Source organism: Kockovaella imperatae (assembly GCF_002102565.1).
Source record: "Kockovaella imperatae strain NRRL Y-17943 chromosome Unknown BD324scaffold_2, whole genome shotgun sequence".
NCBI classification, from domain to species: Eukaryota; Fungi; Basidiomycota; class Tremellomycetes; order Tremellales; family Cuniculitremaceae; genus Kockovaella; species Kockovaella imperatae.
In genome coordinates this window covers 345280-362245 of record NW_019028942.1, presented here as the reverse complement: position 1 = coordinate 362245, position 16966 = coordinate 345280, and the positions used below count along the sequence as shown (strand labels likewise).

The 16966-nt window shown below is 53.2% G+C and overlaps 6 protein-coding genes across 6 annotated transcripts; 3 read left to right on the top strand and 3 right to left on the bottom strand.

Annotated features, from left to right (window-relative positions):
- Positions 1-5: 5 nt before the first annotated feature.
- On the top strand, positions 6-1816 carry BD324DRAFT_227683 (hypothetical protein). The gene is made up of 7 exons (XM_022012228.1): positions 6-435; positions 480-611; positions 654-737; positions 786-1006; positions 1053-1253; positions 1300-1468; positions 1515-1816. The coding sequence occupies exons 1-7, from the start codon at positions 154-156 to the stop codon at positions 1713-1715; spliced, it is 1290 nt and encodes a 429-aa protein (XP_021873473.1). The 5' UTR covers positions 6-153; the 3' UTR covers positions 1716-1816.
- BD324DRAFT_614604 (nuclear protein 96-domain-containing protein) lies at positions 1789-7659 on the bottom strand. The gene is made up of 6 exons (XM_022014620.1): positions 7454-7659; positions 7308-7403; positions 6046-7263; positions 3802-6010; positions 2037-3765; positions 1789-1999 (listed from the first exon to the last, which is right to left on the bottom strand). The coding sequence occupies exons 1-6, from the start codon at positions 7584-7586 to the stop codon at positions 1883-1885; spliced, it is 5502 nt and encodes a 1833-aa protein (XP_021873472.1). The 5' UTR covers positions 7587-7659; the 3' UTR covers positions 1789-1882.
- A 187-nt stretch (positions 7660-7846) lies between these two features.
- Positions 7847-9508, top strand: BD324DRAFT_575510 (putative threonine synthase; the record flags this gene model as incomplete). The annotated part of the gene is made up of 2 exons (XM_022013132.1): positions 7847-7918; positions 7967-9508. The coding sequence occupies 2 exons, from the start codon at positions 7847-7849 to the stop codon at positions 9506-9508; spliced, it is 1614 nt and encodes a 537-aa protein (XP_021873471.1).
- BD324DRAFT_614597 (hypothetical protein) lies at positions 9493-11476 on the bottom strand. Its single transcript, XM_022014619.1, has 6 exons — positions 10909-11476; positions 10523-10856; positions 10195-10480; positions 10119-10154; positions 9863-10083; positions 9493-9813 (listed from the first exon to the last, which is right to left on the bottom strand). The coding sequence occupies exons 1-6, from the start codon at positions 11376-11378 to the stop codon at positions 9676-9678; spliced, it is 1485 nt and encodes a 494-aa protein (XP_021873470.1). The 5' UTR covers positions 11379-11476; the 3' UTR covers positions 9493-9675.
- A 74-nt stretch (positions 11477-11550) lies between these two features.
- BD324DRAFT_614592 (hypothetical protein) lies at positions 11551-15535 on the bottom strand. The gene is made up of 7 exons (XM_022014618.1): positions 14660-15535; positions 13305-14621; positions 12437-13267; positions 12236-12398; positions 11936-12188; positions 11713-11897; positions 11551-11659 (listed from the first exon to the last, which is right to left on the bottom strand). Exons 1-7 carry the CDS (start codon positions 15221-15223, stop codon positions 11580-11582), a joined length of 3393 nt encoding a protein of 1130 aa, XP_021873469.1. The 5' UTR covers positions 15224-15535; the 3' UTR covers positions 11551-11579.
- Positions 15528-16918, top strand: BD324DRAFT_614589 (hypothetical protein). The gene is made up of 5 exons (XM_022014617.1): positions 15528-15750; positions 15790-16027; positions 16075-16263; positions 16311-16620; positions 16671-16918. Exons 1-5 carry the CDS (start codon positions 15618-15620, stop codon positions 16758-16760), a joined length of 960 nt encoding a protein of 319 aa, XP_021873468.1. The 5' UTR covers positions 15528-15617; the 3' UTR covers positions 16761-16918.
- Positions 16919-16966: the final 48 nt, after the last annotated feature.

Below are 16966 nucleotides of genomic sequence, written 5' to 3'. Positions count from 1 at the left end.
GGCACATGATGGATGGACGAGGGTTATATAACAGGACGAATCACCATAATTTGATTCCGCTTCGACCGTCTGAAATGCCCAAGATACCTATCCTCGATCCTCGACCATTTGCGAGCTCACAGCCTAAGGGTCCGCAGCTGGACGTTCTGCGACATGCCTTCCCAGTCTTCTTCGGAGCCTTGGCCGGTGCCAGATCCCCCTGGAGAACGTTTGACGGACCCTGCAATCCATCATTTCCTCCTCGCTCGAGTGGCAGAGTTGTGTGGATTATCCAGGGCAAAGTTTCCAGGCTCTCAGCCAGTCAGCTTCAACGTCTCGTCCATCGAAGAGAAACTCATGAAGTATGATTTCTGGACCTGCGAGAAAAGCGATGGCCAGAGACTACTCATCGTGATCGTGGTCAATTCAGCCACTGAGGAACAAGAAACCTGGCTGGTGAGAGCTCGGGACTCACAGTGAGAGCTGAGATTTGTCCCTAGCTGGACAGGAAAGAGCAATTCTACAAAGTCTCTGGACTTCATTTCCCGTACTGGGAGAGTCCTGACCTGCCGCTGAGAGATACCATCATCGATGGCGAGCTCGTTATCGACGAGGATCCGAAAACGAAGGAGGTGCGTAGATCTCTAGCGGGAAAGACGCTGACCCAAATGCAGCGCACTCTGCGATACTACGCTTTCGACTGCCTCGTAGTCAATGGGATGAACGTCACTGGTCGACCATTACTCAAGCGTTTCGGGGTGAGCTCTCCTCTGCTCCTGTGGTAGTATGCGCTTACGCTCCCCCAGAGGCTCCGAGAATGGGTCGTTGCTCCGTTTGAGCGGATCCTCAAGCAGATACCGGAATGGAGAGATGAACTGCCGTTCGAGGTGATCGTTAAAAAACAAGAGCTCTCGTACCATATCGCTCAGGTCTTGAACGTGCACATACCGAGCCTATTACACGGTCACGACGGTATCATTTTCACAAACGCAGAGAGCCCCTATGTCTTTGGAACCGACGAGAATATGTGAGTGTGCACTGCAGAGAACACTAAAAATTGACCTTGGTCTCAGCTTAAAATGGAAGAAGCCATCTGAAAACACCATTGACTTCAAGCTGAATCTCCGCTTCCCACCATCTCCAGCCGACCCCTCGGAGCCTGACTTTTACGCCAAACCAGTGTTTCTATTATCAGTCTGGCACGGCGGCAGTCGAGGACAGGATAAATACCAGTTCTTTGACGAGTTGGAAGTAGACGATGATGAGTGGGAAAAGTGAGTGCATGCCCGAGGATCGCCGCGTTGCTGATGAAATTCTCAGATTCAAAGAAATGGGCCAGATTGACGATACAATCGTAGAGTGTTTTTGGGATACGGAACGAGGAGCTTGGCGATATTTCAGACATAGGAACGACAAGGAGAATGGGAACCACGCTTCGGTCGTCCAGAAAGTCCTGGCAAGTATAGAAGACGGCGTAGAGATTGAGACGGTGAGGTTGCTCATTCGATGTTATCCGCTCATCTCTCTGTCCTCAGCTTTTATCGAAGAGTGATGCCATCCGAGCAGCTTGGAAAGCGAGAGAACAGAGTCGAAGAGGTGAACAGACGCCAGCACCACCTCAACATCGATCTTCGGCGCCTCAACAGGGTCCTCGAGGATCAGTTCCCCCAATCACACCGGGACCAGGGGCGTATCCCGCAACAACTCCCGGGGTCATGGCTGGTCTCAGGAGATAGCGCCGCGACCATGTAAAATCTTGTATATCACGATCATCACGACATTGTAGGCCAACGTACACTCGATGCACACATACCCATGCATTTGGTTCATGCTTCGTACCCAGATCGTTATGGTCATGGCGAAAGCCCTATGTATCTACATGCTCTACCTACAATACAGTCCCTTAAGCGGCAACGGGCAACCCGGCCAGCTGCTTCTCAAACATGTCCTGCGCTTGACTTTGCATCAGATGCAGCTTGTCTGCATTGGCCACATGGCCCGGAATGGTTGGTCGGGGAATCTGGATCAGTCAGCTCAATCCAACATGGGTCACTCACATATCCAGCCAGATATACCTGTCCAGCCAGGTGATGCAGGTTCGACAGCATCTCCGCCAGCGCCGCAGTCTGCTGGACATCATCCTTTCGAGGAAAAAGTGCAGGAACGAGCGACAAGACTCGCGGAATGGCCTGCGCAAGATGTGTGACACGTTTCACCATCGACCCGTCCGCATCAAGCGCTGAGCGGAGCATATTGGCAAGTAGCGTGGGTAACTCATCCGAGATGTCCACATAGTCCAAGAAAAGCTTGCCGCCGTATTCCCATCCGGCAACTTCCTGCTCCGCCAGCTGAGTGCACAGGCGACGCAGCAAGAAGTGATCCGAGCAGAGAATCAACTCTGGCGCGAGTTTAGTCAACAGAACTCGATGCGCCCTATCGTAATCTTCCGCCTCTGTCGAAGCCGTGAACTCGCCGTACGGCTCGTCCTCAGATGCTAATTCATCCGCCTCTGCCTGGGCGATCCATGCTGCCGGAATGGACAACTTATCGATGAGAAAGGCGCGTTCCGCTTGAGTGGGCACAGGATGCCGATGTAGCAGCGCTTGAATAGCCGCGACGCGACCCTCTGCGGTCTCCAAATGTAGCAGAATGAATGCGGACCAGGTCCATAGCCCTAAGCCCTCGAGCTGAGTCGCATACGCCGTAGTGATAGTGTCCGCGGTGGCGCTGTAACCTCCATCTCGATCCTCAAAGTCTCGTTTCTTAAGCGCTTGTGCCAGCAGCATGTACAGGTGCCATTGGATCCGAGCATCAAAGGGAGAAGACGTGCAGTCGCGCGAGCGCAGCACTTGATCCAATGAGACGCCGACATCAGCGAACAGATTAATCAAGCCAAAGAGGACGTCGACAGGTTCGGTGGCCATCTTCCAGGATCGAGAGTCTGTTGTCGTTTCAAGATACGGTGGCAAAGGTTTCGCCGGTGGATGAGCTCTGTGAAGCTGAGTCCGATATGCGTGGAAGACATCCCCAATGGTGTCTTCGAAAGGGTTACCGTACCACAGACGCAAACCAAAAGCTCGTTTCCAGTCCAATCTATCCGAGACGAGTACGTCAGGACAGCCATCGACGCCTCGAGACTTGTCCCCGGGGAGTACATCGACAGTGCCAGCGAGAAGCGCGTATAGCCGTCTATAGGCACCAGATATAAGCGCTGAAGCTTTGTACTTGCTCCAATCACCAAGCTGTCGCTCAATTTCCGCGCGAAAAGAGTCCGAACTGCCGATTTGAGATATCAACGTCGCTAACCGCATATCTCCGTTGTCCAGCGCTGACTGAACGGAGCGCTCGAGCTGATGACCAGATAACAACGTGAACACCTCTTCAGGCCCCTTGTCAGCCGTCAGGAGATCACGATCAACCGAGGGAGCCACCGCATCCTCCAGCCACTTGCTCAGGGCGAGCTTACGGCGGATTTCAGATATTCGATGCACGAAATCATCCTTGCAGTCGGCGGAAAGATGCAGATCAATCTCGTCAAACAAGGCAACGCCAAGTCGCCACACCAAGGCGCCGTGCGAGGTGTCGCCGCGATCGAACAGCCTAGCCAGGTCTCGGAAGCGGGTCGATGAATCGAATGTGGAAACGGGGACACCGTCGTCGATGTCGATCTGCGACTTATCCAATTGGACTTGGAGTAAACGGATCGATTCACGGGACTCGAGGGTATCCGGTTCGGCCAGCAGGGGTACCGTTTCAATCGTAAGTAGAGGTTCGGGCGAGGCGTGGCTGGCGTGTCAGCAAATATCGTGGCGGAAATCTCACAATTGCTCGTTCGGACCGCAAATCTTGCCGAGATGCGCGAGCTCTCCATTCGGACCCCAAGACACGCGGAATGACCTTCCGAGCGCGAGTCCGGCATCAACTTGAACGCCGTCCGAGCCATGATCAATGCCTTCGAGGAGCTTAACACGTTGAAATTTGCGAGGAGTCCGGAGTTGTTGGGCGGTGGGTTGTGGAGCGCCGAAAGAGGTGCGCTTGACTGCCCGGTCAAGCATCACGTTATCCCCTTCGGCAGGCTCAAAATCCTGAGTCCTCTTGTATCTGATGTATTCTTGCTCTTGCTTGTCCAGGAGAGTGTCGTGTCTTTGTGGGGCGAACAGGGAAGCCTGCATCTCTCTAAGTTTCCGCATGCCTTCGGAACCAAGTCTGCTCTTGGCGGGATTGTCGACCGCCACAGATGGCGGAGGCTCAATGGCGTCATCCTCGATCGAGCTGGCTTCAGTCTGTGATGCTGTCTCCTCGCTTGGTGATGACTCGTCGTCGTGCAGGCCACGTGTGGGAGGTATGAAGTCATCGCTGTCGTCGTCATCAGACTCGGAGGGGGATTCTCCAGAAATCGACGCCTCGTTTGATCGTGAATGTTCCGATTCTGCCTCGGCTTCCCGCCCATCATGATCCGAGTCTTCGCTATCCTCGTCGATACCATATCGACTGAAATGCTCCACTTTGAATGTCCACATGCCATCATCGGTGTAGCTGACGAATTCGGTGTTGGGAATGGTCTTGACGCGTTTGAGGAATCGAGTATGCCGGGGATCGGAGAGATCGGTGATGGGTTGCTTGGTCGACTTGTCCTTTGGCCAACAGTTCTCCAGAGTGATCTGTGCAGGTTGATTCAAGCCCTTGCCTTGTGGTGGTTTGTCCTCGTAATCGTCCGGATAGACAGCCAGTTCCATGTCGTTAAACAAGACCACACGGCCAAAAAGGTCATTCAGATCAATACTGCTGAGATCGACGGCCTCCAGAAAGGTCACCTCCCCGTACCCCTTTCTGCCCACAGTGAAATTGTGCAATGCTTTTAGTTCGCCCGTCCCCAGCTGTCTGAGCTTCTCAAGTCTCGGTTTGCACCAGTATTCTCCCTTCTTTGGCTGTCGCTCTGACCCGCCCGTGACGTCGCCCGCTTGTCGCCGGACGGACCCGTTGGTAGAGGGAGAGTTGAATGTCGGAGCTTTGGGCGATGCTGCTGTGGTGACGCGAGATGACGACGGTGTGCCGTTGGACGATTTTAGGGCAGATTTCCCCAGCACAGAGTCTAGCGGGTCGTCTCCATTCATTAGACTCGATTTCGGATGCACCGTCAATTTCTTGATACTTGGCCGAGGGACAAAGGCGTTGGGCGAAAGTGCAGCATCCGTGAGTCCCTTGTATCTGTCTGTGGTGCTTGGCGAGTTCACATAAGACGCGCGTGGCGAAGAGCTCGCAAGCGGCGATGCCACACGACTCGGACTCTGCGATGCAGTTAACGGTGAGGAGAAGCCACGTAATTTATTCAATTGCGATTTGGTAGGGGTCACACGGAAGTTGAAAGAGGTGAGAGGTGGGAGAGCGGGCTTCTTTGTCGAGGCTGTGAGCTCGAGCTTTTGACCGGTGTAATTGAATAGGTCACTTCGCCCGTAGGGGTTCTGGTCTATCGAGGCGGTCAGTGTAGGCTGTGGCTGATTCTGAGTGGTAGATTGGCCAAGTGAGCTGCCAAAGAGTCCTCCGGAAGGTTGAGCGGGCTGCGGTTGCGAGCCGAACAGTGACGAGGTTCCAAAGGTATTGGTCTGTGCAGGCTGAGATTGTCCGAGATTGCCAAAGAGACCAGTGGAGGGCTGAGCTGTCGGCTGCTGGGTGGTAGATCCAAACGAATTGCCAAAGGAGAACGGTTTCTGCTGCGTTTGATTCTGCTGGCCAAAGGTGTTGTTTGTGGCCCCAAATGTCGTCGAAGGCTGGGCTGTGCTGCCAAACAAGCTACTGCTTTGGGCTGGCTGAGCGGGTTGGGTACTGCCGAACAACGATGTAGTAGGCGCTGCAGGCTTAGCGCCAAAGGCGTTGTTCGTGCTTCCAAACAAGCCCCCGGTGGATGTCTGGGCGGGTTGCTGCGTTTGGGGTTGCTGCTGGCCGAACAGTCCTCCGGTGGTGTTCGTGTTGGTGTTGGTTGCGCCAAACAGTCCGCCAGATGTTTGCGCAGGTGCAGGAGTCTGACCGAATCCTGGGATGTCAGACATTTACACCGTCTCAACTCACCTCCAAAGCCGGTGCTCGTCGTTCCTGTATTCCCTGTGGGATTCCCGAACAAGCCTCCAGGCTTCGCAGCAGTACTCCCGAACAATCCACCACTTTGTTGTTGCTGCTGATTCTGCTGCTGGGTGTTGGCGCCGAACAGCCCGCCGCTGGGCTGATTGTTAGCGGTCGAGCCAAACAATCCACCCGTGTTTTGTTGAGGCTGCTGCTGTTGCGCTCCAAAACTGAATCCAGTATTGCCGGTAGTGGCGGGCTGCTGTCCGAAAGTGTTTGTGTTAGTCTGTCCAAAAGCTGGCGTGGATCCAAATCCTGTGGTAGCTGGTTTGGCTCCGAATCCACCAAATGTGCTCGTCTGATTATTCTGTATTGTCGAACCGAATAGTCCCCCACCTGTGTTGGTGTTATTCTGTGCGCCAAAGAGTCCTCCGGTCTGCGGCTGGTTTTGCTGAGTCTGACCGAACAGCCCGCCAGTCTGCTGTGACTGCTGCGGTTGACTGCCAAATAGGCCTCCAGTGGCTGGCTGATTCTGCTGATTTTGCTGGCCGAAAAGGCCTCCGCTCTGCGGCGTGCTGCCAAAGCCTCCGGTTGATTGTCCGAAACCTGTCCCACCAGTTGTGCTTCCGAATAGTCCACCAGGCTTTGGTTGGCCGAAGGTGGATGTGGATGCTGCAGGTTGTCCAAATGTATTAGTGGGCTGTCCGAACGTGCTGGTGGTGGCTGGTTGACCAAAACCGCCCGTAGCCTGAGCAGTCGGATGTTTACGATTTTGCTGATAATCCAGGAACCTCAACTCTTCGTAAGATCCACCTCGATAATCAGGCTGAGCGGATATACTGTTGAACAAGTGAGGCGGTAGCGTGTTAACGGACGACGTGGAAGGCTCCTGATTCCATGTGGGGTAATAGGCTGGGTTCAAAGTACCGGTTTGTGGTGGAGGTGGGAAAGGACCGGCAGAGTAAGGTTGTACGGAATTAGGATTGGCAGAGGATGATGCGCCAAACGTCGAGGTGCTCGGCGCCGATCCAAACATGTTGGAACCAGTACTGCTGCCAAACGTCGAGGTCGTTGCCGGTCTAGCACCGAAGAGTCCACCGGTCTGCTGTGGCTGAGATCCAAAGGTGCCCGTTGTCCCGCCAAACGTTGACGTGCCCGTGGCTCCGAACGCAGGTCTAGCTCCGAACGCATTGTTCTGAGTCTGCTGTGTGCTCCCGAAACCTCCGCCTGTGGCAACATGAGACAAAATGGTCAGGAACCGATCAGCTTACCTCCAAAACCAGTGTTGGTGGTTGAGCTAGAGCCGAAGAGACCCCCAGTATTTTGCTGCTGCTGGGGCTGACCAAACGTACTCGTCTGACCAAATCCTGGAAGCTCATTAAGCGGGAAGCAACGCAGACGGTGGCAATCATTCTACCTGTGTTCTGTTGCGGCTGGCCAAAGCCTCCGGTGCCACCTCCAAAGAGTCCTCCTCCCTGCTGCTGCTGCTGTTGCGGCTGCTGATTTTGCTGCTGATTGTTCTGCTGACCCCAGGTGGAAGAGCCGAACATCTTGAGGTGCGTCACTTCCCCCTTGAGTGTCCTCTACACTATCCCTCTTGAGCGAGCTCGTTGCTAACAAACGTCTTGTTCTAAAAGTCAATCTTGAACCACAAAAGCGCGTCACATGCGACCGCGGCGATAATCGGCGATTTGTGGCACTTTGACCAATGTGGCACTTTTGCATTACACCTCTGCGGGGTGTTCGAGTCGACCGGCGATCATCAGCTGAAATGCTCATTGGGTTGTTGTCATTGCATTAGATATTGAGTATGAGCGATTCAAATATAAGGTACTTCTCAACAAGAGGAGGAGGGGGTGAGGAGACCCTGGGATTTGAGGAAGTGAGTTGGATGCGTGACTATGACGCCTCGAAGTTGACCACAGCCCAGGTCGTATTCGGCGGCTTGGCACCGGACGGTGGACTCTACGTCCCCACATCGCTACCTACATTCCCCAATGACTGGCAGACGACATGGGCAGACTACGACTTCAAACAATTGGCGTTTGAGGTCATGTCAAGATTCATTCCTTCCTCCTGTATCCCCCACGCAGACCTTCAATCTCTCATCGACAGCTCTTACTCGACTTTTAAGACACCTCTCGTTACACCCCTACGTCAAGTCGGGGATTCCACCTGGGTGCTCGAGCTTTTCCATGGACCGACACTCGCATTCAAGGATGTGGCTCTACAATTCCTCGGTAACCTCTTCTCCTACTTTCTGTCCCGACGCAACAAGGATGCCCCGACGCCTGAACACTTGACCGTCCTCGGTGCCACCTCTGGAGACACTGGGAGTGCTGCTATCTATGGCCTACGTGGGAAGCCTCACATCTCTTGCTTCATCCTCTATCCTGAAGGCCGAGTATCACCGATACAACAGGCGCAAATGACGACTGTGGAGGACAAGAACATCTTCTGTGTCTCTGTTGCCAACAGTGATTTTGATGCGTGTCAAACGGTCGTCAAGACATTATTCTCTGATAACGATTTCAACAACAAACATCGTCTGGGTGCGGTCAACTCGATAAATTTTGCACGTATATTAGCTCAGATCACGTACTACGTGTCTGCGGTCCTCCAGTTGCCAAAGGAGAAACGGGACAATGTCAAATTTGTGGTTCCCAGCGGTAACTTTGGAGATGCTCTGGCGGGATGGTACGCCTCAAAACTCATGCGGTTGCCCTCGGTCAAAATGGTCATCGCCACAAATGAGAACGACACAGTAGCTCAAGCGTTGAAGACTGGGCGGTATGGACGAGGGGGTCTGGATCTCTCCGAGCAGGCAAACGAGACTGCCGTGGTCAATGGATCGAGCGATGGCAAGCAATCCAGCAAGGTCAAGGCAACACACTCTCCCGCCATGGATATTTTGCTCAGTTCGAACTTTGAGCGATTGTTATTCTATCTAGCTCAAGAGACGGGTGACGGATCCAGAGCAGGAGCGCAGGCTACTCTCCGCGGTTGGATGGACGAGTTGAAGAGGAACGGCACAGTGGACCTGGGCAACGCGGTCAAGGAGGCCGCTTCGAAAGACTTTGTCGCAGAAGCCGTGTCTGATGACGAGACTTTGGAGGAGATCCGACAGTACTACAAGCTGGAAAAGTATGGACCGTACGTTGTGGACCCACATACAGCCGTTGGTCTGTATGGTCTCCGGTCACAGCAGAAGACGGACCACTCCGGCGCCTGGGTCTCGCTCAGTACGGCCCACCCAGCCAAATTCAGCTCAGCCGTAGAGAAGGCTTTGGATAAAGCCACTTTCTCAGACTTCGACTTCCGCCGAGACGTAATGCCAGAGGAATTCAAAAAGATGGAGACCATGAAACAGAGGATACACCGAGTCGATGGTGAAGATGGCGTGAGGCAGCTGATAGAAAAGGTTCAGAGGGGAGATGATAACGAGAGTCACGAGCATCCTGCATCATTATAGACGTCATGCAACCACATAGATCTTTGTACCAGAGAGCCGAATCATCCGCGCTAATGAGGTCAGGGCAATGGCCGAACTTGATATCAATAGCAGTGAAAGAGCTCTTGGACGTCGAATCATATCTTGTATCGCCCGGGCAAAACACTGCGAGTCCATCATCCAATTCATCACAAGTGATGATCGCCCGGAGGGTACCCGTTCGGCGTCTGACTCTTCGACGCGTCCAAGGCGCTGACGAGGGACCGCAGCATAGCTCCCTGTTGATCCAATGTCCGTCGTAACGCCTCGATTTGGTCCATCAGAGCCTGACATGCGATCAGCAACACGTGCGGGCCTTGCACCTGAGTGACTCACCACCTGATTCTTTGCTAGCTTTATGTTGGAAATGTCATCCCCGGCGGGGTTGGAAACAGGAATGGGAGTTGGTCTGCGGATGGTCGGTGTCTCAGTCAGTAAGTTGGTCATGGCAGGACCATCGGCAGATGAACGATTGGACGGGGTCCGGGTGGCTCCAGGACGATGGATGGTATGTCTTTCGCGTTCCATGGCATCGAACACTATGCTAAAGTTTCGACCTGTTGGGTCAGCGTGGCAGTGGAGCATGACGTACCAAGGACAAATGACGGCAGAGCCAGCAACAAGAGCCCTGAGGGTGCGTCAGCTTGTGGGAAGGCACGAGGACACACCAAATACCAAAAGCGGTACGGTCAACAATCTACCGACGGCGGACACTGGCACGAAATCGCCATAACCCGTTGTCGATATGGTGGTAAGAACGTACCACGCAGCGATGGGAATCGAGGTAAATTGGGACGGCTCGCCATTCTGCGAAACGAATAGCTGGAGATTTTCATCCCATTCCCCTCGCTCTGCTGTCCAAACAAGGACTGACCAGGTCAGTATGACAATGATGAGGAAGAAAGCCATGGAGAGAAGGGCATTAGAGGACTTTTTGACAGCGACGAACATTGCCTGAGGGATGTCAGCTCCAGGTATGGTGTCGTTTGGACTCACTTCCATCGTCAGCAGCAGGGACGAGGAATGACTGAACGATCGGAATACTCGGAGCAGTCTGAACACTCGAAGAATACTCCATCTATAGGCTGAGGTGTCGGATTTGAGAGCCAGTTCGACGTAGAACGGAAGGATGGCTGAGAGATCGATCCATGTCAAGAACGAACAGAGCCAGTCCCTGAGCTGGGTCCATGAATCGCTATGGCCGTACACTCGGCAGGCAAACTCAGCCGTGAAGAGGAGCACAAGGAAAATGTCCAGGGCAAACAAGATCTTGGCACTGATGGGGTCTGTGTGAAACGTCGGAAGTGTAGACAGCATGGTCAACAAAGCGCTTGAAAGTTGTAAGCAAAAACTGATCTCTTGTCACGTTTTCCAGGACTCACCTGAAGAGAATGATCCCAGTAACAGAGATATGGATATAAAATGCCTCTCGCGAGCTGCTAGGCTCCTCCATCAAGAGATAAACTCTCTTCTTTGGCACACTTGACATCCCTGTCGCTACCGCGAATCGATCCTTGTCATCATCCAGTCCGAGTATTCCACTAATGTTCGGTATATCGATCCCCTCATCTTCTAGAAACTGAGCACGGTAGCTTCTCTTAGGCGTCAAAGGTGAATCAGGAGGCGGAGGGAGACTTTGTCGTCGAAGGATACGAGGAGATAAGTAAGGCCGAGCACCTGCATCTCGTTGATCGCTCGGAGAAGACGAGCTGACATCGAACAAGACGGAAGATGAGCCGGTGCTCCGGTGTCCTCCATGGGTGTTTCGGACGCGTGAAGACGGTCCAGCGGTGGCGTCGGTGTTGCCCAGCTCGTATTCTTCAGCGTGATGAATCTTCAGTCCCGCCACCATTGTACTGGCCCGGGACGTCTCCGTTTGAGCCCTGCTGAGTGTCTGGAGATTATATCAAAAGCATAAACAGTGTCGAGCACTTCGGCCAAGATATCGCTGGATTCGGCGCAGGGTTACACGAAAACCACGTGCTGCAAATCAGCCGGCAGCAATTACATGCCAAGCGCGAAATGGTCGATCATGCATGCATGCGTAGGATCATCATGGAATGCCCTGCTCAGTCTTCATCTGCTTGATGATGAGCCAATCACCCTTGTCCACCTGTTCCCTAAAGTTGGCCTCTGGGTTGAGTGTGAGCGAGAGAGGAAATCACCAGGGACGATTGTAGACTCACTCAGCGTGTCAATACTAGATCGCGAAATCAGGGAGACGACCTCGTCCTTGTCGGTGAAATGCCTTCCATACAGTTTAGAGCTCTCATGCACAGCCTTCTCGATCTTGATTGCTGCTCCGGCCCCAATATGCTGACGTCTGACAAACTCGTTGGTCACAGGCTTGTGATTGACCTCGATGGATACGCTATTAGATCAGCCAACATCACATCTTGGAGCACTCACACTTTGCCTAGACTGATGATCTCCCTGGCCCCACCATCCTTGCCGGCGCGGACGACACCAAGAGGTGTTCCCTTTCTCAATGTACCCTCGATGATCTCCACGCCGAGAACAAGAGGATCTCTGTGGGTGAAGGCTTGCAAGATATGAAGTCGCACTGGCCAAACGGCATTCGGCAACGCAGCTTGTCGTTTCGACTCGTCAAACTCTCGTTTGAACGCCATAAACTTGTCTAGCAGATGATAGATGACGTCCTCTGCAATACGAGTCAGAATTGATGTTTAAAGATGACAGGTCACTCGCCTGAGAATATGGTCACTCCGGCAGATGCGGCTTCCGCTTTTGCTATTGGATCGATCTCAACGTCGAATGCCATGATGATGGCTGAATCGGGATGCGAGTCGACCATACGAGCAGCACTTCGGACTGCCTTTTTGCCTATCGTACCGATACCAAAATCGCGCACCTACTCTGTCAGAGGACCCTCGTCGCGATGGACCTCACCTTGATCTTTTCATCCGACAAGAAGCTCAGCAAAGCCTCCAGACTTCCAAGCGTTGAGGCAGAAACGTAAATACCCGGTCCCTTGCTCGCATATCGCCTGAGATCTGACAGATCCGACAAAGCCATCTCTTTGTAAACAGCTTCTTCCGCCTCGACATCCTCTTTGCCTCTGATGGCGTAGAGCTTGGCTCCACCGATAGCTTGTTCCAGGTCGACAGCGACAACTTTGACACCGAGAGATGCACGTGCCTCCTTCAAGTGTATCCATTGGTTCTTCAGCCGGATCTCCTTGAGCGGTTGTGGACTCAAAATAGCCCGGACATTCGTCGCGATAGGTCCATCGGTACCGCACAGGACAATTCGGTCGTTTTCGCGCAGTGTTCCATTGGAGATGATGACGTCCAGTGTGACTCCAAGACCTTCCACAACCTTCTTTTCTAAGACCGTCGCGGTGAGCTCCTCTGAGAACCTCAGCTTGTCCGCCAGTCGTTCCTGCGCTAGCTTGGACAGAATGTAAAGCAAGTCCGGCAGACCCTCTCCCGTCATGGCAGACACGGGCACAAGAGACACATTTCGAGCCATGGACGTATTCTGATAGAAGAGCTCCGAGTTGAGTCCCTGCTCGGAAAATGCCAGTTTGATCCTTTGTACACGGTCCTGGAACTCTTGTTTGGTATTCTTTGCCTGTGTCTCAAAGGTTTCCATAAATCCAGCGCCAGGAATTGCCTTCCATCCATACAGTCGGTCCACCTTGTTGACAGCAACGATGAAGGGGATCCTCTCCTTCTTTAACAGGTTCAGGGCCTCGAGAGTGGTAGGTTCAAACCCTTGCTGTGTAGAGTCAGAATAGGCTGGATCCACAACTCACCGTAATGTCCACGACCAGAATCGAGATATCAGTCATCCTAGATCCACGGGACCTCAAATTACTGAAACTGGCGTGCCCAGGAGTGTCCAGGATTAAAAGACCCGTCTTGATGTCGAGCTCGTTATCCTTGTTGACCCGAGCCGTCTTTTCGATGAGAGCATCTCGAGGAACATAAGTCGATCCGATCTGTTGTGTGATTCCGCCAGCTTCCCCGGCGGCGACTGAACTCTTTCGAATAGAGTCTAGCAGGAGCGTCTTTCCGTGATCGACGTGCCCCAACATGACAGAGATCGGATCACGCATTTCGCCTTCGATGTATGTCCTCCTGCGCTCCATGATCCGAGCCAACGCCTCCTCTTTGCGATTCTCGAATTCATCCTCAGAATCCTCCTCACTGCTGTCATCGTCGTCCGACTCCTCCTCAGAGGATGATTCATCAGCTGCTGGTGCTTTTCCGTTGGCAGGCTTGGCGGGAGCTTTCGCCGGTGCCTTGTCCGTGCCATTTGTGAGCACCGGTGTCGAGCTCGGGGCAGTTTTGGTAGGAGCAGCTACTTTTGGCTCCGGCTTGACTTCATCCTCAGACTGATCCCAGTCATCCACATCGTCAATCTTGACCTTTCCGACTCCGTTAACGAGGTCGTCCACCTCTGCCGTGTCCTTCTCCTCTTGAGCCCAATCATCCTCCTCATCGTCCTCCTCCGGAGCAGCAGCAGCAGCAGAAGAAGCCGGAGCTGCTGGCTGAGGTGTTTCGGGCTCCTCCTTTGTCGCCGCAGGCTTCACTGGTCCCTTGCCCTTCTTCTTGCCGTAGACTGGCTTTTTGCGCTCCGTTGAGGCGCCACCTTGCAGACCAGCAACGATCATTCCACTTGCCAGCATAGCCTGCTTCTTCTGCTCGGCAATTTCTCGTTCCCGCTTCTGAGCCGGTGTCAGGAGCTTGCCCTCCGCCTTGAGTTTGGCCTGCTTCTCCTTTTCCTTCTGCTTCTTGGCAGCTTTCTGATCCGCTATACGTTGCTCTTCTGCAGCTTGTCGAGCTTCTTCCTCTTCAATCTTCCGCAAACGCTCCTCTTCTGCCTTTCGGATCTCTTCCTCGATACGAGCCTTCTCGTGCATCGCAGCACGCATAGCGGCAATATGCGCCGGAACTTTTTTGCCCTTCGGTAAGGCGGCCCCAGAGGAGACAGGTGGAGCAGCCTCTGTCGTCGCTTGAGGCTGAGAAGTAGATGTGTTTCCTGCAGCTTTCTTTCCAGCTGCCTGAGCCTTCTTCTTCGCCTTTTCACGCTCCTTCTTAAGCTTCTCCTTTTCCTTCTTTGTCAAGATCTAGCTGGTCAGCGCGTGTGTGCACGGAATGAGCTCACCTTTGGGCCATCATCTCTTTCGTCTTGAGATCCGCCAGCATCAGCCTCGGCTTCTGGCGCCGACGCTGGAGCTGAAGCCTCCTTTTTCGACTTTTTGACGTCCTCCTCTGGCCATTCGTCATCCATGTTGACCTCGGTGGCAGGAGCAGGAGTGGGGGCCGCTGCCTCGGTGGGCTCCACATCATCTTCATCGTCTTGCTTCTTTCCTTTCTTGCCCTTCTTACCCTTCTTCTGCCTGGCATCCTCCTCTGGCCACTCGTCGTCCATGTTCACAGCTGTGTCTGGGGCGAGTGTCGTTGGTGTCGCCTCCTCCACTTCGTCTTCGTCAACCTGCTTCTTAGCACCGCCCTTCTTGCCCTTTTTGCCCTTCTTCGGCTTGACGTCCTCCTCTGGCCACTCATCGTCTGGGTCCACTCTGGTGTCAACCGGTTCTGTCACAGGCCCGACATCACCGTCGAGATCTTCTTCCAGGTCTGAATCCGCTCGGCCCTTCTTCTTTTTGGCTTTTTTGGGCTTTGATTTGGAGGCCTTGTTGATCATGCTCTGGGCCGAAGTAAGGTACATATCCGTTTCATCGACTCACCATCAGACCTCCCTCCTCCTCATCGTCCTCGTCCAAAGCATCAAAGGCGCTACCGCCACCCAGGGGCGCTTCCTCGACCTCTTTAGCTATCTCTGCGTTCTTCTGCTCGACCTCCGCGGCCTTCTTCTCCCAATACTCATCATCATCATCATCCTTGCCCTTCTTCCCTTTCTTTCCGCCCTTGTTCTTGGGCGCCATTACATATGTCTAACCGTGGAGGTTCAAGAGAAACATAGCGAGATGTGGTCGAATGACGCCTGGAAATTTGTGGTCGGCGCGAGAAACCATTTTTTGATTCCGTTGGTTGATTGTCTGAACAGCAGGCATTGCTTGCCTTCTTCTGTTCACTGTCAACCATTCAATTTGCCATCGACCATGACAGCCGTAGCGACGCTGGCCGATCCATTGCTGGGCATAGCGACAGATTTTGTAAGGCCAGACTTCCATCAGACGCCGTTGGCACTGGAAGACTGGCTTCAGAGAGAGAAGAAATTGAGATTGTCAAATGGTGAGTGTGGTTACTAAGCCAGTACTGACATTGGGAAAGACAATGAAATATGTCCATTGTCGTTGCTACCTCCAGGATGTCCACTTGGATCAGAAGCTTGTCCACTCAGACATGTCGATCTAAAGACTCTGCCAGAGAAGCTGCCTCAGAAGCAATCTGCCGTGTGCTGCCGTCACTGGCTTCGAGGAATGTGCAAACTTGCCGGAGACTGCCCGTTCCTACACGATTTCAATCTTAGACGGTATCCTGAGTGCCACCTGTGGACGACGTATGGAAGGTGAGCGAATATACGAATATAAGACAACTGTGCACTGACTCTGACAGATGTGCTATCGGATCCGAATGCCTGTACTATCATCGCTCAGATGAGGATTGGAGAGGGTCTTGCCCGGACTATGAGCGAGGATTCTGCCCAAGAGGACCAGGTTGCCCAATGAATCACACGAGAAAGACTTTGTGCCCGGCTTATTTGGCGGGGTTCTGCCCTGACGGTCCGAAATGCAAGGCTGGACAGTGAGTAATATGATGCCTCTGAACGTAAAAGGCTGACACTGAACAAGTCCCTCTCCTTCACGCCCACCGCCAAGCGCTTACATCAAGCCCTCAAAACCTATACCAGATCATAATCTTCAAGTTCCCATTCCCGCGGGCTATGGTCGAAGTTTGAAGAGCTTTGATCCCAGCAATGTCATTCAGGATCGAACTGCTGCTTTAGGAGGAGCGTTGAGTGCGTGGAGAGAAGGAGGCGGCATGCTGGCAGTGAATGCTAGGAGAAATGATCAGCAGGACGAGAAACCACGGCGTAGTGAGAGGAACGATTCATCAAGGCCACGGAAATGGGTTCAAGATTTATCGACGGTCTTATGTTTCGTAAGTTCACAACGTGTCTTCTTCATTCTGGTACTGATGCCCTCTTACAGCGATGCGGTGAGAAGGGTCACTTTGCAGATCAATGCCGTGGGGAGGAGAAACCAGGGGATAGAGGTGGACTTCGGTATAGGCGGGGATAGTTTGAGGGGCAGCAGTTACAATGCTCAAAGCACCCGAACCAAGCATTTTAACGAGAGCATAACGCCTGAGGGCATATTGTTGTACATTTATGTTGTCGCCACGACGTACATCGGCAGTCTGCATCCATTTCATGCATCGTTGGACCATTGACCAGTTACATCTCATCCAACAGACGCCACGCGACACAACCGCCACAGAGCGGGAT